Source organism: Scyliorhinus canicula, chromosome 3 (genome assembly GCF_902713615.1).
Source record: "Scyliorhinus canicula chromosome 3, sScyCan1.1, whole genome shotgun sequence".
In the NCBI taxonomy this organism is placed as follows: domain Eukaryota; kingdom Metazoa; phylum Chordata; class Chondrichthyes; order Carcharhiniformes; family Scyliorhinidae; genus Scyliorhinus; species Scyliorhinus canicula.
Window position 1 is genome coordinate 82,351,595 of NC_052148.1, and position 23,482 is coordinate 82,375,076.

Below are 23,482 nucleotides of genomic sequence, written 5' to 3' on the forward strand. Positions count from 1 at the left end.
GGGTACCTTTAAATTGTAGGAGCTGGTCATAACCCTCATGCATTGCTCAGAAATCCACCCACTTGTCAGCATGATTAATGCTACCTGGACGTCACAATCATGTAAACCAGCAGGCAATAAGAAGTTTGCATGCTACCTTCATTGCATTAAATGGAGACAAGTTAGTCGCTCAATTTAATATCTAGCAAATTCACAAAAGGCCCCCGTCATCGATCTGCCCAGTAACAGCAGGAACACAAAATTTAACAAGGCATGACAGGATGCAATCTGCCCAGAAACAGATATAAATCTTTCTATCAACAGCAGTAGCCAGCATGGTGAGATGCAACATTCCCAGTAATGAGATTAGTGGTCAGCTAGACAGAATGTGTAAATCAACATATTAGTAGAAATAGCTTACCTGGGCAACAGTGATCAGTGGAGGTATACACATGCTAATTTCTAAAGTCAAGGGCTGGACTATCCGTTCCTGCAACATAAGTGGTGACGCCAAAGGAGGATCCGTGGAGTTCCACAACGGAAAATTGGCGCCACACCCACACTGATTCCACTACCGATACTGGAGCCACGTGAAACACCCGTGGAACATGCAAACAACAGTGGGAGAATCGCCACGTCCATGCTGGGCATGCGCAGGGCTGACAAGCTGCAGCTGCGCAGACACTTACAGCCCCCACACATGCACACGACTTGAAACCACACATGGCCCACTCCGTCGGGAACTCGGCCAATCGGAGGCGGAGCATCATGAGGGGGCTCGATAACGATCGCAACTACTTGTGGTGCGCGTTGCAATGGCGCCAATTTGGAGGGTCTGGATCAGTACGACCCAATGTCAAATCGGCACCTGCCGTGATTTTGGCATTGGGAGCTATTCTGCACCCGATTGCCGTTCCCGATTTTGGGCTTCGGAGAATTCTGCCAAGGAGTTTGAGAGAGGCTGACAGCCAAATACACATAATGACGAATTCAAGAGGAAACATAGTGGGTGCAATTCAGCAGCCCAACTTGGTGTCGGGACGAGGCCGTTGAATCTCATGAGAAACCTTTGATTTGTGATGCCGTAATGTCTCACGAGATTCAATGGAACCTCACAAACTGGATCATGCCATCACTTAGCTGTAAGACTCATTTAAATATGCGTTCACCCAATTCACACGGCTCCTGGGACTCATTGGTCCAGCCTTGGTGAGCTTGCCAGAGTACCGTTTAGCTCTGGTTCACACTGATGTAACGGAACCTGTTGGGGGTCTCCCAGGTCATTGGAGACCCCCAGGTGGTCAGGGACAGGGCAGGCTAGCAGCCTGTGTCTTCTGCGAGCCCAGGAACCTTGGCAGTGCCAGAGTGACAGGTTGGCACTGCCAGGGATCATGCCCAGTGGGGCCTTACAAGGTAAATGGGGTGGGGAGGGGTGAGAGGGGATTCCCTGGGGCCTCCCAAGGTTCAGGGGGTTGAAAACGCATGGGGGGCCTGAAAAGGGATGGAGGGGGGGAAAGATTGGGGCAGCCTTCCAAACTGCGAGGAGTCTTTCCTGCAAGCTTCAACTCGCCTGCAGGAAATCCCTTTAAGTTAGAATCACCCAGAGGCAAAATAAATGGCAAAAATGCTGTTGTTTCTCAGGGCTAGACGTGCCATTCAGCAGACTTAACTTGGGTCCGCCAAATCGTGCCACCTTTAGTTAACAGCACCCCTCTGAAGCAGAGAGACCAGTTTTACATGTAACAGCCTGAGAGGCCAGTTTTACAGACACTTCGATGTCTTAGAGCTAAGGCCGTGCAGAAACCTTAATAAAGGTAGTTTAAATATCTTCCCTGGACCAAGTAAATACATTTCCCAGACTTGATTAATCAGCCTTGTACTGTGTAGTAATTATAATTGGATTTGATTTATAGATTTAGTTAATTTGGATGCTGTTTGGGGAAAGGGGAAGTCTTGAGGAATTCCGGGATCCTAGCCATATTTTGAAACAAGAGGTACATAAACTGTGTATGTGTTTTGTGATTCATATACTAATTTTCCTAATTTGAGAGGGAGAAGCTGCAATTAGATGTACCGGTATTACAATTAAATAAGGGTAACTACAAAGACATGAGGGAGGAGCTGGCCAAAGTTGATTGGAAAAGGAGCCTAGCAGGGAAAACAGTGGAACAGCAATGACGGGGGTTTTTGGGGGTTATTCGGGAGGCACAACAGAAATTCATCCCAAGGAGGAGAAAACATGCTAAGGGGAGGACGAGGCATCCATGGCAGATGAGGGATGTCAAGGACAGGCTAAAAGAAAAAGCATACAAAATGGCGAGGATTAGTGGGAAGCCAGAGGATTGGGAAGCCTTTAAAAGTGAGCAGAGGATAACTCAAAAAGCAAGAAGGGGGGAGAAGATGAAGTAGGAGTGCAAGCTAGTTAGGAATATGAAGGAAAATAGGAAGAGTTTTTTTCCAATATATAAAAGGTAAGAGAGAGGCAAAAATAGACATTGGACCACTGGAAAATGTGGCTGGAGAAGTAATGATAGGAAACAAAGAATGGCAGACAAACTGAATAGTTACTTTGCATCAGTCATCATGGTGACAGACACCAGTGGGATGCTAGAATTCCAGGAGAACCATAGGACAGAGGTGAGTGCAGTGACTATTACTAAGATGATGGTTCTGGGGAAACTGAAAGGTCTGAACGTGGATAAATCACCTGGACTGGATGGACTGCACCCCAAGGCCTAACAGAGATAGCTGAGGAAATTGTGGAGGCATTGGTGATGATCTTTCAGGAATCACTGGAGGCAAGAAGGGTCCCAGAGGACTGGAAAGTGGCTGATGTAACACCACTGTTTAAGAAGGGAGGAAAGCAGAGGATGGGAAATTATAGGCCGGTTAGCCTGACTTTGGTCATTGGTCTTTTGGTCTGTTATTAAAGATGAGATCGCGAAGTACTTGGAAGTGCATGGTAAAATAGGACTGAGTCGTTAGCACAGCTGCCTCACGGCGCTGAGGTCCCAGGTTCGATCCCAGCTCTGGGTCACTGTCTGTGTGGAGTTTGCACGTTCTCCCCGTGTCTGCGTGGGCTTCGCCCCCACAACCCAAAAATGTGCAGGGTAGGTGGATTGGCCACGCTAAATTGACCTTTAATTGGAAAAAATAATTGGGTAATCTAAATTATTTTTTTAGATAAATAATTTATCTAAAATTTATCCAAAAAAATAGGACTGAGTCAGCTTTGGCTTTGTCAAAGAGAGGTCGTGTCTGAAAATCTGTTGGAGTTCTTTGAGGGGGTAACAAAGAAGTTAAACAAAGGAGAACCAGTGCAGGTGATTTATTTAGATTTCTAGAAAGTCTTTGGCAAGGTGCCGCATAGGACACTGTTAAATAAGTTAAAAGCCCATGGTGTTAAGGATAAGATTCTGGCATGGATAGAGGATTGGCTGACAGGCAGAAGAGTAATATTCTGGCATGGATAGAGGATTGGCTAACTGGCAGAAGGCAGAGAGTGGGGATAAAGGGATATTTTTCAGGATGGCAGCCAGTGACTAGTGGTGTGCCTCAGGGGTCTGTGCTAGGACCACAGCTTTTCACGATATACATTAATGATCTGGAAGAAGGAACTGAAGGCACTGTTTCTAAGTTTGCAGATGATACAAAGATCGGTAGAGGGACAGGTAGTATTGAGGAAGCAAGGAGGCTGCAGAAGGATTTGGACAAGCTAGGAGAGTGGGCAATGAAGTGGCAAATGAAATACAATGTGGAAAAGTGTGAGGTTATGCACTTTGGAAGGAGGAATTTAGGCATTGATTATTTTCTAAATGGGGAAAGGCTTTGGAAATCAGAAGCACAAAGGGACTTGGGAGTCCTTGTTCACGATTGCCTTAAGGTTAACGTAAAGGTTCACTCAGCAGTTAAGAAGGCAAATACAATGTCAGCATTCATGTCGAGAGGGCTAGAATACAAGACCAGGGAGGTACTTCTGAGGCTGTATAACGCTCTGGTCAGACCCCATGTGGAGTATTGTGAGCAATTTTGGGCCCCGTATCTAAGGAAGGATGTGCTGGCATTAGAAAGGGTCCAGAGGACCCAAGAATGATCCCTGGAATGAAGAGCCCGTCGTATGAAGGATGGTTGAGGACTCTGGGTCTATATTCATTGGAGTTTAGATGGATGAGGGGGGGATCTTATTGAAACTTACAGGATACTGCGAGGCCTGAATAGTATGGACGTGGAGAGGATGTTTCCATTTGTAGGAAAAATTAGAACCAGAGGACACCATCTCAGACTAAAGGGATGATCCTTTAAAACTGAGATGAGGAGGACTTTCTTCAGCCAGAGGGTGGTGAATCTGTGGAACTCTTTGCCGCGGAAGGCTATGGAGGCCAGAGATAGATAGGTTTTTGATTAATAAGAGGATCAGGAGAATGGGGTTTAGAAAATATCAGCCATGATTGGATTGCGGAGCAGACTCGATGGGCCGAGTGGCCTAATTCTGCTCCCATGTCTTATGGTCCTCGAGTATGCAATCCTGTTTGTGTGTAGTTGTCCAATTTAATTAGTAGTCTTTACTCATTGTTACGTGATTACCAGGTTGGTTATTCTCTCTGGAATTTCACGTGACTCCTCACATTATTCCAAAAACAAAATTACACACTCACAAACCGGTGTTTCAAGTTGGGTGCCCTCTCAGAGGGATGCCATCGCGTATACCAACAGTGTGATTCATGTCAGCCCCAAAAGCTTATTTACTTGCATTTCTCCAAGTGTTGGAAGCCTGTCTCTCTCACTGCTATAGTAAACGCAGTCCTCGCATACCCAACACATCACCCCACCCCCGCCCATGGATTGGCTCTCCCCCGACTGTGGCGATGCTGGACTGAGTCCGCAGCCGCCACGCTGAGTTCCCGACGGGTGAGACCATGAGAGACCCACGTCGTTGGGAACTTGGCCGGTCGGGGGCCGTGATTGGGGGGGGGGGGGGGGGGGCGGGCGTCAGGCCAATATGTGGCGTGGCGTACTCTGTGAGTATGCCGCTTTGGAGGGGGTGGAGCACCGCGAAAGCGGCGCTGCCCCCGATTTCGTCGGAAACTTGGATTCTCTTGCTGGTCGACAAACACGATTTTGGCGTCGGAGACCGGAGAATCCAGCCCAATATACTTGTTTTGTGTACTTTTTTGTCCCTCGTATGATAAAACTGCTACAATATTGATTATAGCCAGACTTTTGTTGTAACTAGTGATGTTTTCACATATAGACAAATTGCACAGTGAGATTATGAAACATCAAAGAATATCCTGGAATAAAATTTGATGAAAATAAATGTAATAATTTATTTGTCTTGAAGCAGCGCTTGTAGAGTAGATTGTCGGCTGTTATTGAGGCTGTTATAAATATTTAATGAGACCGTGTCATTTGCTTTGAAGGTGCTTGTCAGCTTTTTCATGGTATTTGTGATAATTGTTATTTGCTTACTGAATTTAATTTCAAAAATGATTACTTTAATCTCTTCTGAATGAATTTGATTTTTTAGCTGGAGTCAAATGTGCACTTGCACCAAATAGTAGGAGAACATAAAGAAGAGACCAGAGCCATCAAACAAGATAACCAGATTGTCGACTCTAATTGTGAACCTATTATATCCTTCATTGATACAATCAAAATGTTTGGTGATTGGCTCAAAGGTAAGAAACTACAGGGCTGAGTTTTCTGTCTTTGCTCATTTTAACAAACAATAAAGATGTGTGAAAACAGCAGCATTTTTAGAGGGCTAAGTACTAATGGACTATTTTACTGGGTTGTAAAGTGGTATTTATATAACACTACTCATGTGATGTAAATGGCTCATGGTGATTAACAAGGAGTGAAATGCTAGATTATTCCTAGCATGCAAGTATCAATGAGCATTAACAAAAATTTAAGGCGAAAGTTAATGATGCATTTGAGCAACATTATGCAGCTTCACAATAAAACTGGGTATTTTAGTCCCAAGTCCTGAAGTAAGTGAGTTTAACAAAGAAACATTGAGATGTAACAGCACTGCATGAAATAAATGACGCCTGAGACAATCGGCATAGCAAACACAGCTGGGGAAATGGTTTGAGTTGTCAGCTTTTTAAAAGATATATCACCTTTTTGCTCGTCCACTTTTCCAAGTTTTGTCAAATTTCGTCTGACAGCACTTTTTGGGATGTTTTACCAATTTCAACTTGAAACAGTAAAAACAGAAAAACTTTTGAATCCAACCAGAATGAGGAGGGGGAAAGCTTAAAAGTTCAGTAGCCCTAAGGAGAACATGAAATGTACACCAGCAAACGAGGGTGCACTGCCATGGAGTCAATTAGTAAGAGGAGTAGTGCACAATAAAGTTATATATTAGATTAATTGTATTGAGGTACAGTATACAGATATGAAAGATAAAGTAGGCCAGCATGTTAAAAACTGAAGGCAATAAATTTAAATTAGTGAGGTCTATTTAAAACAGCTATAATACACAATGTCCCTAAATTTATTCAGCTCTTGTGGTAGATGAACACTATAATTCTGACAGGAATCTGCTGGAACATCTGGAAACATCACTAGAAATGCAGGGTCTTGTGGACACTGGACGTTCTCAGTTGCCTCATTTGGAGGCAGAATCTACAGGCAAAGAGCCACTGACGGGAGCAAAGCCAAGGGCAGGCATTTTCTTCGCGGGGAGTTTTTGCTGCCATATTGCTGGTTGCATCTTCCACTTGTGATTCTGGGACCTTTGGCAGCAGGGAATTGCATTATATTGACTCCTTCACCATGCAAACCTTGGTAATGTCAAGTGAAGTAATTTTCCAAATATGAACTGGCAGTGGGTGAGATAACTTGGGCGGAATTCTCCGCTCCCGCGATAAATTGGGAAGGCCGTCGTGAACTCGGCCAAGTTTCATGACGGTCTCAGAGGCCGCTCCTCGCACCTAATTTACCCCAACCCGGGGGGCTAGGAGCAGCGCTCTGTAAATCTCGGCCGCCGGGCCTTGACGTTTGCGTCAAGGTGGCGCGCCAAGAATGACGCCTATGTGACGTCAGCCGCGCATGCGCAGGTTGGCCAGCTCCAACCAGCGCTTGCGCGGCTGACGGGGGGTTGCCGTCTTCCCCTCCGCTGCCCCACAAGACGTGGTGGCTTGATCTTGTGGGGCGGCAGACGGGAAAGAGTGCGTCGCTTTGAGACGCCGGCCCGATGATCGGTGGGCACTGATCGCGGGCCAGTCCCCTCCTGAGCACGGCCGTGGTGCTCACTCCCCTCTCCGCCCCCCACAAGCTTCAAACCAGCATTTGGCGCCCATGTTCACGACGGCAGCGACCAGGTGTGGTGTCAGGAACGGCAGGCCGCTCAGCCCATCCGGGCCGGAGAATCGCCGGTCGCCGTGAAAAACGGCGAGTGGCGATTCTTCCGAGCCGGGGGGGGTGGGAGAATCGCGGGGGGCGTGTCGTGAGTTGCCCGGCCCTCCTGCGATTCTCCCACCCGGCATGGGGAGCGGAGAATTCCGCACCTCATCTCCATCAGAATTTTTTTTTCCCATGGAGTCAGTGACAAACGTTTGGCATAATCTCCTAATCAGAACTTTGGAAAAAGTCATTAGGGACTGGATTCTCCACCGCTCCCCACGGAGAATCCAGCATTGAAAAATGGTGCCGATCCGGTTCCAATGCTCCCGTCACTGATGGCAGCATCAAGGTTCACACCCCATGTCGACTGGAATGGGCTGGGCACTTGATTCTCCAAGCCTGCGTGAATCTCGGTCCTCCGGGCCGGGATTCAAGTGAGCGAGGATTCACATAGGTATTTCGCAGCATGGCCCTGGCATAGTGGAACTTGCAAAGGGCTAAGGAGGGTAACTCTCTTTTAGCGAGTTGCCCCAAAGTCAATCAGAGGGCGACCCCCCCACCCCCACCATTACAAAGAACGTCCTCCATAACAGAAACTCCTGCCTAGAAGTACAGAATCCAGTTTCCCGCATGAAATCAGGCCCAGCGCCTTTTCTGCGATTCTCCGCCCCCACGAAAAGCACAGATTATTCACCACCTGAGGCCATTCCTTGAGGGCCACCCCGCTGGAAGGGAACATTCCTGCCTGGTGATTGTTGCACGATGCCCGTTCATTCGTTGTCGCAGTGTCTGCATGGTCTCGCCAATGTACCACGCTTCGGGACATCCTTTCCTGCAGCGGGATTGTTGCACGATGCCCATTCATTCGTTGTCGCAGTGTCTGCATGGTCTCGCCAATGTACCACGCTTCGGGACATCCTGCAGGAAAGGATGTCCCGAAGCGTGGTACATTGGCGAGACCATGCAGACACTGCGACAACGAATGAACGGGCATCGTGCAACAATCACCAGGCAGGAATGTTCCCTTCCAGTCGGGGAACACTTCAGCAGTCAAGGGCATTCAGCCTCTGATCTCCGGGTAAGCGTTCTCCAAGGCGGTCTTCAGGACACGCGACAACGCAGAATTGCCGAGCAAAAACTTATAGCTAAATTCCGCACGCATGAGTGCGGCATCAACAGGGATCTTGGATTCATGTCGCATTACATCCACCCCCCACCATCAGGCCTGGACTTGCAAAACCCTACCAACTGTTCGGGCTTGAGACAATTTACACCTCTTTAACCTGTGATTATCCCTCTCCCTGGATCTGCAATGATTTGATTACCTGCAAATGCCTGCATTCCAAGCATTGTCCAGCATCTCTGACTTTGTCTATATAAATGTTTCTGGAACATACCTCGCCATTCACCTGAGGAAGGAGCTGCGCTCCGAAAGCTCGTGTTTGAATCAAACCTGTTGGACTTTAACCTGGTGTTGTCAGACTTAGAACATAGAACATAGAACGATACAGCGCAGTACAGGCCCTTCGGCCCTCGATGTTGCACCGACATGGAAAAAATCTAAAGGCCATCTAACCTACACTATGCCCTTATCATCCATATGCTTATCCAATAAATTTTTAAATGCCCTCAATGTTGGCGAGTTCACTACTGTTGCAGGTAGGGCATTCCACGGCCTCACCACTCTTTGCGTAAAAAACCCACCTCTGACCTCTGTCCTATATCTATTACCCCTCAATTTAAGGCTATGTCCCCTCGTGCTAGCCACCTCCATCCGCGGGAGAAGGCTCTCGCTGTCCACCCTATCTAACCCTCTGATCATTTTGTATGCCTCTATTAAGTCACCTCTTAACCTTCTTCTCTCTAACGAAAACAACCTCAAGTCCATCAGCCTTTCCTCATAAGATTTTCCCTCCATACCAGGCAACATCCTGGTAAATCTCCTCTGCACCCGTTCCAAAGCTTCCACGTCCTTCCTATAATGAGGCGACCAGAACTGTACGCAATACTCCAAATGCGGCCGTACTAGAGTTTTGTACAACTGCAACATGACCTCATGGCTCCGGAACTCAATCCCTCTACCAATAAAGGCCAACACACCATAGGCCTTCTTCACAACCCTATCAACCTGGGTGGCAACTTTCAGGGATCTATGTACATGGACACCGAGATCCCTCTGCTCATCCACACTACCAAGAATTTTACCATTAGCCAAATATTCCGCATTTCTGTTATTCTTTCCAAAGTGAATCACCTCACACTTCTCCACATTAAACTCCATTTGCCACCTCTCAGCCCAGCTCTGCAGCTTATCTATGTCCCTCTGTAACCTGCAACATCCTTCCGCACTGTCTACAACTCCACCGACTTTAGTGTCGTCTGCAAATTTACTCACCCATCCTTCTGCGCCCTCCTCTAGGTCATTTATAAAAATGACAAACAGCAACGGCCCCAGAACAGATCCTTGTGGTACGCCACTCGTAACTGAACTCCATTCTGAACATTTCCCATCAACTACCACTCTCTGTCTTCTTTCAACTAGCCAATTTCTGATCCACATCTCTAAATCACCCTCAATCCCCAGCCTCCGTATTTTCTGCAATAGACGATCGTGGGGAACCTTATCAAACGCTTTACTGAAATCCATATACACCACATCAACTGCTCTACCCTCGTCTACCTGTTCAGTCACCTTCTCAAAGAACTCGATAAGGTTTGTGAGGCATGACCTACCCTTCACAAAACCATGCTGACTGTCCCTAATCATATTATTCCTATCTAGATGATTATAAATTGTATCTTTTATAATCCTCTCCAAGACTTTACCCACCACAGACGTTAGGCTCACCGGCCTATAGTTACCGGGGTTATCTCTACTCCCCTTCTTGAACAAAGGGACCACATTTGCTATCCTCCAGTCCTCTGGCACTATTCCTGTAGCCAATGATGACCTAAAAATCAAAGCCAAAGGCTCAGCAATCTCTTCCCTGGCTTCCCAGAGAATCCTAGGATAAATCCCATCTGGCCCCGGGGACTTATCTATTTTCACCTTGTCCAGAATTGCCAACACTTCTTCCCTACGCACCTCAATGCCATCTATTCTAATAGCCTGGGTCTCAGCATTCTCCTCCACAATATTATCTTTTTCTTGAGTGAATACTGACGAAAAGTATTCATTTAGTATCTCGCTTATCTCCTCAGCCTCCACACACAACTTCCCACCACTGTCCTTGACTGGCCCTACTCTTACCCTAGTCATTCTTTTATTCCTGACATACCTATAGAAAGCTTTTGGGTTTTCCTTGATCCTACCTGCCAAAGACTTCTCATGTCCCCTCCTTGCTCGTCTTAGCGCTCTCTTTAGATCCTTCCTCGCTTCCTTGTAACTATCAAGCGCCCCAACTGAAACTTCACGCCTCATCTTCACATAGGCCTCCTTCCTCTTAACAAGAGATTCCACTTCTTTGGTAAACCACGGTTCCCTCGCTCGACCCCTTCCTCCCTGCCTGACTGGTACGTACTTATCAAGAACATGCAATAGCTGTTCCTTGAACAAGCTCCACATATCCAGTGTGCCCAACCCTTGCAGCCTACTTCTCCAACCAACACATCCTAAGTCATGTCTAATGGCATCATAATTGCCCTTCCCCCAGCTATAACTCTTGCCCTGCGGGGTATACTTATCCCTTTCCATCACTAATGTAAAGGTCACCGAATTGTGGTCACTGTTTCCAAAGTGCTCACCTACCTCCAGATCTAACACCTGGCCTGGTTCATTACCCAAAACCAAATCCAATGTGGCCTCGCCTCTTGTTGGCCTGTCAACATATTGTGTCAGGAAACCCTCCTGCACACATTGTACAAAGAATGACCCATCTAATGTACTCGAACTATATCTTTTCCAGTCAATATTTGGAAAGTTAAAGTCTCCCATAACAACTACCCTGTTACTTTCGCTCTTTTCCAGAATCATCTTCGCCATCCTTTCCTCTACATCCCTAGAACTATTAGGTGGCCTATAGAAAACTCCCAACAGGGTGACCTCTCCTTTCCTGTTTCTAACCTCAGCCCATACTACCTCAGAAGAAGAGTCCCCATCTAGCATCCTTTCCACCACCGTAATACTGTCCTTGACTAGCAGCGCCACACCTCCCCCTCTTTTGCCCCCTTCTCTGAGCTTACTAAAACACCTAAACCCCGGAACCTGCAACAACCATTCCTGTCCCTGCTCTATCCATGTCTCTGAAATGGCCACAACATCGAAGTCCCAGGTACCAACCCATGCTGCCAGTTCCCCTACCTTATTTCGTATACTCCTGGCATTGAAGTAGACACACTTCAAACCACCTACCTGAACACTGGCACCCTCCTGCGAAGTCAAATCTGTGCTCCTGACCTCTATACTCTCAATCTCCCGTACCCCAAAACTACAATCCAGGTTCCCATGCCCCTGCTGAATTAGTTTAAACCCCCCCAAAGAGCACTAACAAATCTCCCCCCCAGGATATTGGTGCCCCTCAGGTTCAGATGTAGACCATCCTGTCTATAGAGGTCCCACCTTCCCCAGAAAGAGCCCCAGTTATCCAGAAATCTGAATCCCTCCCGCCTGCACCATCCCTGTAGCCACGTGTTTAATTGCTCTCTCTCCCTATTCCTCATCTCACTATCACGTGGCACGGGCAACAACCCAGAGATAACAACTCTGTTTGTTCTCGCTCTGAGCTTCCATCCTAGCTTCCTAAAGGCCTGCCTGACATCCTTGTCCCCTTTCCTACCTATGTCGTTAGTGCCAATGTGGACTACGACTTGGGGCTGCTCCCCCTCCCCCTTAAGGACCCGGAAAACACGATCCGAGACATCACGTACCCTTGCACCTGGGAGGCAACATACCAAACGTGAGTCTCTCTCGCTCCCACAAAATCTCCTATCTGTGCCCCTGACTATAGAGTCCCCAATTACTAATGTTCTACTCCTTTCCCCCCTTCCCTTCTGAGCAACAGGGACAGACTCCGTGCCAGAGGCCCTTACCCCATGGCTTACCCCTGGTAAGTCCCCCCCCCCCACAAGTATCCAAAACGGTATACTTGTTACTCAGGGGAACGACCGCAGGGGTTCCCTGCACTGACTGCTTCTTCCCAGTCCCTCTTACAGTTACCCATCTATCTCCAGTCTTTGGTGTAACTACTTCCCTGAAGCTCCTGTCTATGACCCCCTCTGCCTCCCGAATGATCCGAAGTTCATCCAGCTCAAGCTCCAGGTCCCTAACACGGTTTTTGAGGAGCTGGAGTTGGGTGCACTTCCCACAGATGAAATCAGCAGGGACGCTGACGGCGTCCCTCACCTCAAACATTCTGCAGGAGGAGCATTGTACTGCCTTCCCTGACATCACCTCTAGATTTAAAAAAAAACAAGAAAAAGAAAAAGAAAGGAAGAGCTTACCTGATATTACTTCAAACCCTGCTCCCGCTGAAAGGTAAGCAAATTTAAAGGCACTCACTCACCTTCACGACAGGCCCCTGCTCCCGCTTCCCAACCACTGTGGGGTGGGGGGGTTGGTTAGAAGAGGAGGTAGGGTGGGAAACACTCACAAAGTGTTTCAGGTTTAACTGTCACTTGCCAACAACCTCTCCACAAACCACCTTCAAGTTAGGCTGACCGCACTGCACGTATGCAAATTTCCCCAGAACAGCTGATCAGTAGCTCTGCTCTGCTGCCCTCTTACAGTACTTCTTACTGTACTTTCTCCTGTTGGACATTACTGAACTGTTATACATTTACACAATACAGGAAACAATCAAATTGCTACAGAGTAGCTTAGAATAGATTGAGAGATGATGTGAATTCTTTTTTGTATACATTAACAGGATGTGGGCTTTCATTGGCTTGGCCAGCATTCATTTTCCATCCCTAATTGCCCTTGAGAAGGTGGTGGTGAGCTGCCTTCTTGAACCCCTGCAGTCTGTTATGGGCGGTTTTAGAAAATTCCAAAGTATATCATGGAGTTCACAGAGTCCACCTGACCTGCAACTTTTTATTAATTTTGGTTACTGGGAGCACAAGGGCCTAACTTTCAGGTTTTATTCAACAGAGGCCTTAAGCACTTTTATAAATTTAGAGTATCCGATTCATTTTTTCCAATTGAGGGGCAATTTAGCGTGGCCAATCCACCTACCCTGCACATCTTTTAGGTTGTGGGGGTGAAACCCACGCAGACACAGGGAGAATGTGCAAACTCCACACAGACAGTGACCCGGAGCCAGGATTGAACCTGGGACCTTGGCGCCGTGAGGCAACCGTGCTGCCCCTTAAGCACTTTTATTCCAAAACAAAGTTTATTCTACAAATTTAGTTAACATTTTTATCAACTACCAACATAAATACCCCACACAGCTACAGTACTCTTGTGTATAACCCTTAATAAATTTCCCCTTTAAGCTGTTCCAATTTAGTAACAAGATCCCAGAAACCCTTTTTCAAAGGTGTGTCACAGCACTCAAGACCTGGTTTAGATGCTCTTGTCCTTTCCAAAACAGCAGAGAGAGACACTCCAAGATACTTGTCTGTCTGAATACAGCAGCCAAATGTGAAAATGAAAGCAAAAAACTCAGAGCCACAAACCAAAGCGAGTAAAAGAGCCACAGTCCAGCTCCACCCACACAATGACATCACTGAAGCCATGTGGTGAGACAAAACATTTCTTAAAGGGACACTCCCATGAAAAGACCATGTGGTGTAAGTACAGCCACTGTGCTGTTATGGGGGGAATTCCAGGATTTTGACCCTCTAACAGTGAAGGTATGATGAAATATTATGAAATATGATGGTGAGTATCTTGAAGGGGGATTTCAGGTAATGGTGTTCCCAAGTATCTGCTATCCTTGCTCTTCTAGATGATAGAGGTTTGGAAGGTGCTGTCTAAGGAGTTCCTTCAGTGTGTAGATGGCACACACTGCTACACTGTGCATTTTTGATGAGGTGAGTGAATGTGGAAATGTTGCCAATCGAGCGGGCTGCTTTGTCTGGATGCTGTTAAGCTTCTTGACTGTTGGTGGAGCTGCATACATCCAGGCAAGGGGAGAGCATTCCATTACATTCCTGATTTGTGCCTTGTAGTTAGTGGACAAACTTTAGGGAGTCAGGAGGTGAGTTACCAGCTGCAGGATTCTGACCTGTTCTTGTCACCACAGTATTTAAATGGCTAGTCCAGTTTGAGTTTCTGGTCAATGGTAACTGCCAGGATGTTGATAGTGGGGGATTCAAATATAGCAATGTCATTGAATGTGAAAGGGCAATAGTAATAGTAATATCCTCTCCTGTTGGAGATGGTCATTGCCTGGCAATTGTGTGGCATGAATGTTGCTTCCCATTTGTCTGGCTAAGCCTGGATATTGTTCAAATCATTTGGACATTGACTGCTTCAGTGTCTGAGGATTCACAAATGGTACTGAACATTGTACAATCATTAGCAAACATCCCCACTTCTGGCCTTATACTGGAAGAAAGGCCATCGATGAAGCAGCTGAAGATAGTTGAGCATAAGTAACTCCCCAGGGGACATCCTGCAGTGATGTCTGGAGCTGAGATGACTGGTCTCCAACAACCATCTTTCTTTGTGCTAGGAATGACTCTGACCAGTGGAAAGTTTTCCTCCTGATTCCCATTCCAGATACGCTAGAGTTCCTTGATGTTACACTTGCTCAGAGGCGGTCTTGATATCATAGGCAGTCACTCACACCTCGTCTCTGCAGTTAAGCTCTTGTTCATGTTGTACTGGGAGAACCCAAACGGAGCATTAGTGAGCAGGTTATTGTGAAGCACGTGCCTCTTGATTGCATTTTTGATGATCATGTCCATCACTTTACTGATGATTTAGAGTAGACTAATGGGGCGGCAGTTGGCCTGACTGGATCTATCCTGTTTCTTGTGTACAGGACATATCTGGGCAATTTTCCACATTGCCAGGTAGGTGCAATGTTGTAGCTGTGCTGGAACAGCTTGGCTAGGGTCGTGGCAGGTTCTGGATTACAAGTCTTCAGTACTATTGCTGGAATATTATCAGGGCCCATAGCCTTGGCAGTATGCAGTGCCTTCAGCCGTTCCTTGATATCATGTGGAGTGAATCAAATTGGCTGAAGACTGGCATCTGTGATGCTGGGGACCTCTGAAGGAGCCGAGATGTATCATCCACAGCACTTCTGGCTGAAGTATTGTATCAAATGCTTCGGTGTTGTCTTTTTCACAGATATGCTGGGCTCCTCCATTGTTGAGGATGGGGATATCTGTGGAGCCTCTTCCTCCAATGAGTTGTTTAATTCTCCACCACCGTTCATGGCTGGAGGTGGCAGGACTGCAGAGCTTTCATCTGATGCGTTTGTTGTGGAATTGCTTAGCTCGGTCTATTACTTGATGCTGGTTGACACACAAGTAGTCCTGTGTTGTAGCTTCACCAGGTCGACGCCTCATTTTTCGGTATGCCTGATGTTGCTCATGGCATTCCCTCCTGCACTCTTCTTTAAACCAGGGTTGATCCGCTGGCTTGGTGGTAATGGTAATGCTCGGCCGTGAGCTTACAGATTGAGGTTGAGTACAATTCTGCTGCTGCTGATGGCCCACACTACCTCATGGAAACCAAGTCTCGAGTTGCTGAATCTGTTCAAAATCTATCCCATTTGGTACCGTGGTAGTGTCACTCAATACAGTGGAAGATATCCTCAATGTGAGGGGGGTGGGGGGGGGGGGGGGTGCACAGGCAATGATTTGTAATGTATGACAAACTAGCTAACTTTTCAGGATCAGTCAGCAATCCAATATCCATTCTATCTCTGGATTTTTAAGTGTAGGAATAATAATGCAGAAAAGAATGTGAACTGATTTAAGGAAAAAATTCTTCTAGACTTGTGAACGAACAAACAATAAGGTAACATGTAACATTGCAATTGTTGCATTGTATTCAAATATTTTCATTCTCATTGCTTACAATATTGTAAAGGTTATTTTTAGATGTCATTCACTTTTAAATCCTATGGGTGCGATTTTCCAGAAAGATATTTTAAGTGTGGTAGCGTGCGGAAACTGCTGCGAGCTTCCTGGCACTCGTCCCAGCGAGTCCAGCAATGCTATTTAACATTAATTGGTCCACTTAATGAGGCCCCCGGGCTTCTTGCTGCAAATGAAGGCTCGCCAGCCCCCCGCTAACAAGGTTGAGCAGCACTTGCTCAACCAACCCCAGCCAGCTCCCAACAATTGCCCCCAGAAGACCGGCCCCAAGATTGGGCGATGCTGACCTGGGGAGGCTCCTAAACGTGGTGGAGGCCAGAAGAGATGACCTGTTTAATCTTTCTTGTCACAAATAGGCTCACATTAACACTGTAATGAAGTTACTGTGAGAAGCCCCTAGTCGCCACATTCCAGCGCCTGTTTGGGTACACAGGGAGAATTCAGAATGTCCAATTCACCGAGCAGCACGTTTTTCGGGATTTGTGGGAGGAAACCGGAGCACCCGGAGGAAACTCACGCAGACACGGGGAGAACGTGTCAAACTCCGCACAGACCGTGACCCAAGTCTGGAATTGAACCTGGGACCCTGGGGCTGTGAAACAATAGTGCTAACCACTGTGCTACCGTGTTTCCCAGAGGGTGAGCCACAGGGCAGCCAGTGCTGCCTGGGATGAGGTGGTGGCGGCTGTAAGCTCTGGGAGTGTGATATGGAGGACTGGCCTCCAATGAGGACTGTCAGAGGATACAAAAGGATTTTGATCATTTGGAGACTTGGGCAGAGAGATGGCAGATGGAGTTTAATCCGGACAAATGTGACGTAATGCATTTTGGAAGGTCTAATACAGGTAGGGAATATACAGTGAATGGTAGAACCCTCAGTATTGAAAGTCAGAGATCCAGGTGTACAGGTCCACAGGTCACTGAAATGGGCAACACAGGTGGAGAAGGTGGTCAAGAAGGCATAAGGCATGCTTGCCTTCATTGGCCGGGGTATTGAGTATAAGAATTGGCAAGTCATGTTGCAGCTGTATAGAACCTTAGTTAGGCCACACTTGGGAGTATAGTGTTCAATTCTGGTTGCCACACTACCAAAAGGATGTGGAGGCTTTAGAGAGGGTTCAGAAGAGATTTACCAGGATGTTGCCTGGTATGCAGGGCATTAGCTATGAGGAGCGGTTGAATAAACTCGGTTTGTTCTCACTGGAACGACGGAGGTTGAGGGGTGACCTGATAGAGGTCTACAAAATGATGAGGGGCATAGACAGAGTGGATAGTCAGAGGCTTATTCCCAGGGTTGAGGGGTCAATTACTATGGGGCATAGGTTTAAGGTGCGAGGGACAAGGTTTAGAGGAGATGTACAAGGCATGTTTTTTTACACAGAGGGTAGCGGGTGCCTGGAACTCGCTGCCGGAGGAGGTGGTGGAAGCAGGGATGATAGTGACATTTAAGGGGCATCTTGACAAATACATGGATGGGAATAGAGGGATACGGATCCAGGAAGTGTAGAAGATTTTAGTTTAGACGGGCAGCATGGTCAGCACAGGCTTGGAGGGCCGAGGGGCCTGTTCCTGTGCTGCACTTTTCTTTGTTCTTTGCCCTAAAAAGCTCAATGACCTACACCAGGCAGCATGAGTGTACAGACACCAAAGTATCCCCTCCAAATTATGTATGCGGACCCCACACCCTATACCCCAAACACCTGTTCATAACATCATCTGGGACGGGCACTGGTCCCCTCCCTGTAGCACTCGCCCATCCCCTGGGTGTTTGGATGTTGGTTGCTGCATGTGTGGTGTTGCCTCCCGCAGTGTTCAGGCATAGTGTCTGGGTATCAAGATCTGATTGGGACGCTAGGCACTGACTCCCACATGCTACATGGCCTGAGCATCCACGGAAATCCAATTGGGTTGTGTGAAGAGCTCACTTAACCACGATTGCCAATTCCCCATCGGCAACAGCCTTTAGCCGCATGGCCAGAGGCCTCGGCAGTCAGGTGCGTTATGGGTTAGGAGCGGTCGGTGGAGCAGACGGGCAGGGAGAAGGGTTGCCCCCGTAATGGATACACATGATTGAGGGATGGCATGATGGTGTGTGCACGGTTGCCTCCCTTCCCACCCTCGCATGGCGGCCCACCCTTGCAAAGGTTTCTTCCCCCCGCCGAGCACTGGGCTGACAAGCCCAGCGCCCCCGGGCTCTCTACCTGTGAGCAAAGATGGCTACTCATCTCCTCGGCTCCCCACAGGAGCCCGTCCGCCAGGTTCTCGTTTTTCAAAAGGAACACTAATCGGTGCCAGTGTGAGCACTTGCTCGGGAAGCCATTGTTAATGGGGTGGCTCTCGTTAATTGCATGGAAATGGGGCTTAAGTGGTGATAATTGGTTTCTCGCCACATTACGGTGAGACCCTGCTTTTGCCTATGGCAGCGGGCCGGTTGCATCGCAAACTGTTTGGCGCTTGGCACGGTGCTCATTTTCAGCCTCTCCCGCTATTCACTGGCCTCATTTTACTCGAGTGAGAACGCAACTAGGCCAGAGAACCGCGCCCATGTCTTTGACCAAATGTTTGATTGACCTTCTGATATATTCTGTTCCACCTCATGACCCATGTATTCTATGATTAAAAGTCTAATTAAGTTGTGATGATTTTACTACTTAAATGCCAGTTATTGCAGCACTGCTCATGGACCTTCGACAATTCATCCTTTTCCCACTCAGTTGACTTGAATGTCGAACCCTTCCCACAGCAGCCGCTCATTCAATTAATCTGCTCATTTAGACAATTTGATCACATTAAACTGCCTGAAAATAATATAATCTTGCTCTGTGCATGATTTTTCATCTGCATATTTATTTATGGCTATAGATTATGAGTTCTAGGAGTAATAAAGTGGATGCATCATTATGCTCTGCATTTTGAGAAAGTGGGTCAACTGTGTTTGTCTGCTGCATATATTGCATGCGAAGTTGAATAGTCCACGTGCAGTCATATCATTACAATGCAGCAGTTCACATTTTTTTGATGAGCTAGTTATCAGATTGCCAAAACACCTTCACAGCAAGGAAGTGAAAAATTTGCAAATGGTGGACGGGATTCTGTAGCTCGAACAGCGAAATCGGGAACGCCGATTGGGCGGAGAATGGCTCCCGCCACGGAATCGGGGCAGACGCTGGTTCGTGATGCTCAGCCCCCTCCAAATCGCCGTCATTGGGACATGCGCCGTGTACAGTCGCAACATCATTGGTGCGTTATCAGCCAGCCCACCCGCAGTGCTCCACCTCCGATGGGCTAAGTTCCCGACGGCGCGGGCACCTGTGGTCATGGGCCTGGCATGCCGGCATGTGGACAGTGTCCAGCTCCGCCACATGTAGCCTATCTATGCCGATGGTCGAGGGAGCTTGAGCTAGGGCTGGGAAGAGTGGTGAGGGGTGGGCTGTGGGGTCGAGGTGGGCGGGTTCACGGTCCAGCAGGGCTGGCGCCATCTTTTCCGGCGCGACTGGTGCGTGTGTGGGGGTGTAGGCGTCCGCGGCTGCAGTTTGTTAGCTCACGCCCAGGGGGGAACGTGGCCCACACCCAGGGGGGAACGTGGCCCAGACCCTCAGGGTGGTGGCACAGTCGCAGATGGAGATGGTCCATTCCTGTGCTCCATGGCCATGAATGTGCAGACCCTGGTCAAGACCAGAATGGGCCTCCAGTACTGGCTGCCAGGTGGTAGGGGATGGCTCCGCTCGCATCCCCACCCAAAGTAGTAGCCCAGGGACCATCGGGCACCCGAGGGAGGATGGGGTTTTGGGGCCCGTGCCAGTGACTCCCGCCGGGGAGGTGTCGGAACACCGGAACTCCCCCTGTCTCTGGTGCATCTGGTGGGCAGCGAGCGGAACAGGCAGCACCACGCCACCTGGGATGCCCGAGCAAGGCCGGGCCCACCCAGACCGGGTCACCCCAGGAGACGTGCGCTAACGGGGATCCTTGTCACAGGACAGGAGTCACAGCAGGCTGCCTCCACACCTTCTGTACCATCTGGGGAACCACCAGCAGTGTTAGGGCCTGTAAGGCCAGAAAGTTAGGCACCAGTTAAATTGGCATGGGTGCAGGGCACATTTGAGTTATAGGGGCTCTGGCACAGACTGTATATATTTCTCCACAATAATGACCTGTTAACACCGTTGAAACCTGCCTCTGTACTCTGTCTGATGGGTGGGGAGTGGGAGGTGGGGGACCAGTGCAGGCCCAGCAAACCACAACGATGTGGCCGACCTTCCTGGCCTCTTACTGGAGGGCCCCTCCAGAACGGTCCAGGCACCTGAAGCGCATCCTCAGGACTCCGAAACACAGTTCGACCATGCCCCTGGTTGCTGTGTGGGCATCGTTGTATCGGGTCTCCGTTGTATCGGGTCTCCGTGCTGTCAATGGCCTTCAGATAGGCGTCATCAGCCATGATCGCTGCGGGTAACCCCTGCCACCCAGCAGCCAGCCCCGCAGCCAGGGAGGGTGCCCCTCAAACATGTCGGGGATCATTAAGTGTGCCAAGATGAAAGAATCGGATACCGGGCGCAGACCAGCTGGATGTTAATGGAGTGGTCGCCCTTCCTGTTTGTGTACAGCAGCCTGTAATCCGCAGGTGGCCGTAGGGCGACATGCATCCTGTCTATCACCCCCTAGACCCGGGGCATCCCGGCGATGGCAGCAAACCCCGCTGTCCAGGCATCCTGTTGGGCGCGGTCCACATGGTACTGGATATACTGGTCCGCCAGGGCACATAGGGACCCGTGTTCAATTCCGGCCTTGGGTAACTGCCTGTGCGGAGTCTGCATGTTCTCCCCGTTTCTGCGTGGGTTTCCTCTGGGTTATCTGGTTTCCTCCCACAGTCCAAAGATGTGCAGCTTACGTGGATTGGCCATGGTGAATTGCCCTTAGTGTCCAAAAGGTTAGGTGGGGTTACTGGATTAAGGGGATAGGGTGAAGGCATGGTCTTAAGTAGGGTGCTCTTTCCAAGCCCCTTGATGGGCTGAATGGCCTCCTTCTGCACTGTAATGATTCCATGACAGTAGGGCTACCCAACTTTCGGAGAGAGACAAAATCCTTGAAGTTGAGAATAGAATGGTGGCACCAACATTTTGCAGAAATGGTAGAACAAATCTCTAGGATAAAATCATCCCTCCTGCCATATGTTCCGTGGCAGGATGACAAAGTTGGGACAGGTCTTCACTAATGGAAGGTAGGAAGGGATGAGCAGGACAAGGCAGCAAGGCATGACATCCCACTTTAGCGATGCGTCCCTCGAGCATCTCCTGGGGACAGTGCAAGAAAGGAACGATGTCTCCTTCTCCAGGGTTTCCTACTGGAGACAATTCCAGCTGAACACTGTGGGCTGGGAGGAGGTAACCAGGATAATGAGCGCCCGTAAGGTACAGAGGATAACCAACCTGCAGTGAAGGAAAAGGGTCAATGGTCAATGCCACTGGAACAAGTGAGCGTTCTACCCTTCCAACACCTCTCACCAAACCTGTGTTCATCTCATGGAACCTGGGTGCCACTGGCAATCCCAGAATTTATTTTGCCTGGCTGAGTCCAGCCATTTATTCTAATAATGGGACGCCTGCTCACCAGCGGAAATGATGTTTGATTGAACACTCAGTCTCTACTCCCTGCATTCAATTTCCCAATGTTTGTTGACATAAATTAAGTGGCTTTCAAAACATCAAAGGACCTGGATGTCTGACCTCCAGACTTTTTCTTCAAGTATAGTGGAAATTTATCAATGGATTGCATTTTTTCAAAGCAGTTATTTTACATATACCACTTCATACTGTGTTGTTTATTGGTTCCAAAAGTATTTAGTGGGTCCCGAAGTGTCGTGGGTCAATGGACAATGCCAGAGCTTGCCATGGGAACATGAGGAGACATTGGGGGTGGGTGGAAGGGCAAAGTCTGGCACAGAGGGCATGAGAGAGATCTGTTGAACTTTCCTTTTATGTCCTCTCATGCACACTGAGGTTTGTGACATGTCTGAGCTATAACTCTTCAACAACCTGGCACAACTTACATTCGCAGAGGAGTCAAAGATGCCTATCTCCACAATGGAGCCAGCTGGGTGCAGGCTTCTGACAGGAAGCTACAGGCACCCTTTCAAGGCACTTCTGAAAAGTAGACATCCTGTGAATGGGATTGGAAATCCCAGAATTGGGACCCACTCACCATTTTCAATGGGTCCCCAAGGCAAACTGATTCGGTGAAAATCCAGACCAAAATCTCAGAGCTCCAACAGACTAAGCTTCAGAAGACCAAAATGCCCATATTAATCAGCCAAGGGTTATGCACGAGGGAAGAGACTTGGGAAAGCTCCCTTCAGTTGGTTACCATGTGTACAAGATCTGGTTTTCAGACCTGAATTTGAGCAAAACTTTAGAGTTCTCCCCATTTGGGAGCTCTCAATGCTCCAGTACTCAACTGGGATGGCCCAGAAAGGCTCACAGCAACAACTTCTTATTGAGTTTTCATCCCAACTCCACTTCAGCTGGAACAGGGGTCGAACCCTGTGTTCATGGCACCAATCTGATCCACACAGGCTATCCAGCCAACTGAGCCATCTGGTCCCACAAGGAGCCTTAGGTGCTGTAGCAACACTATTATACATGTTATAGTCTGGGCTTTGGATAGTTATAGTAGAGGCTCCAATTTATTTCCATCAGGACCAAATGGCCAGATAAACACACAGAAGTCTGGAGTAAAATTGTTCAATAGATGTAATCTAAATGCGAAGCTAATTCTTTATGACGGGCAACTTTACGATGCAGATTGGGTTGCAGATGAACCTGAAGATTGACTGAACACCAAATACCAGCCTAGAAACCACAGGTTAATTGAAGCTGTCTAGATTAATGGAAAATGCATGAGACAGAGTTTAATTTTGCCATTTGGCAAAATGGATGTATTTGTAAGGTTATTTATGATCCAAGTCCAGATTTTCAAGCTGTGTGCATCCTCCCCACTCCTTTTGCGTTTCATCTATTCTCTTGAGCTGCTGTGTCGGGAGATGGGATAACAATGTAGGTATTGGATGTGCAGGGAGAGGTTTAAATGATGAATGAAAGAGGTAAAAGGGGACCTATGAGAAGAGAGGTAAATTAGAACATGAGAGAGAAGTATACTTTAG

The 23,482-nt window shown here is 48.1% G+C and overlaps 1 protein-coding gene across 2 annotated transcripts in view; it reads left to right on the forward strand.

The window, feature by feature from the left end:
* LOC119962758 (urea transporter 2-like) overlaps positions 1-23,482 on the forward strand; it is a 105,757-nt gene that overhangs the window by 15,104 nt on the left and 67,171 nt on the right. For both annotated transcript variants that reach the window (XM_038790780.1, XM_038790779.1), the window contains exon 2: positions 5,507-5,657. In XM_038790780.1, the coding sequence (XP_038646708.1) occupies positions 5,507-5,657 (151 nt within the window). The remainder of the gene's footprint in view (positions 1-5,506; positions 5,658-23,482) is intronic.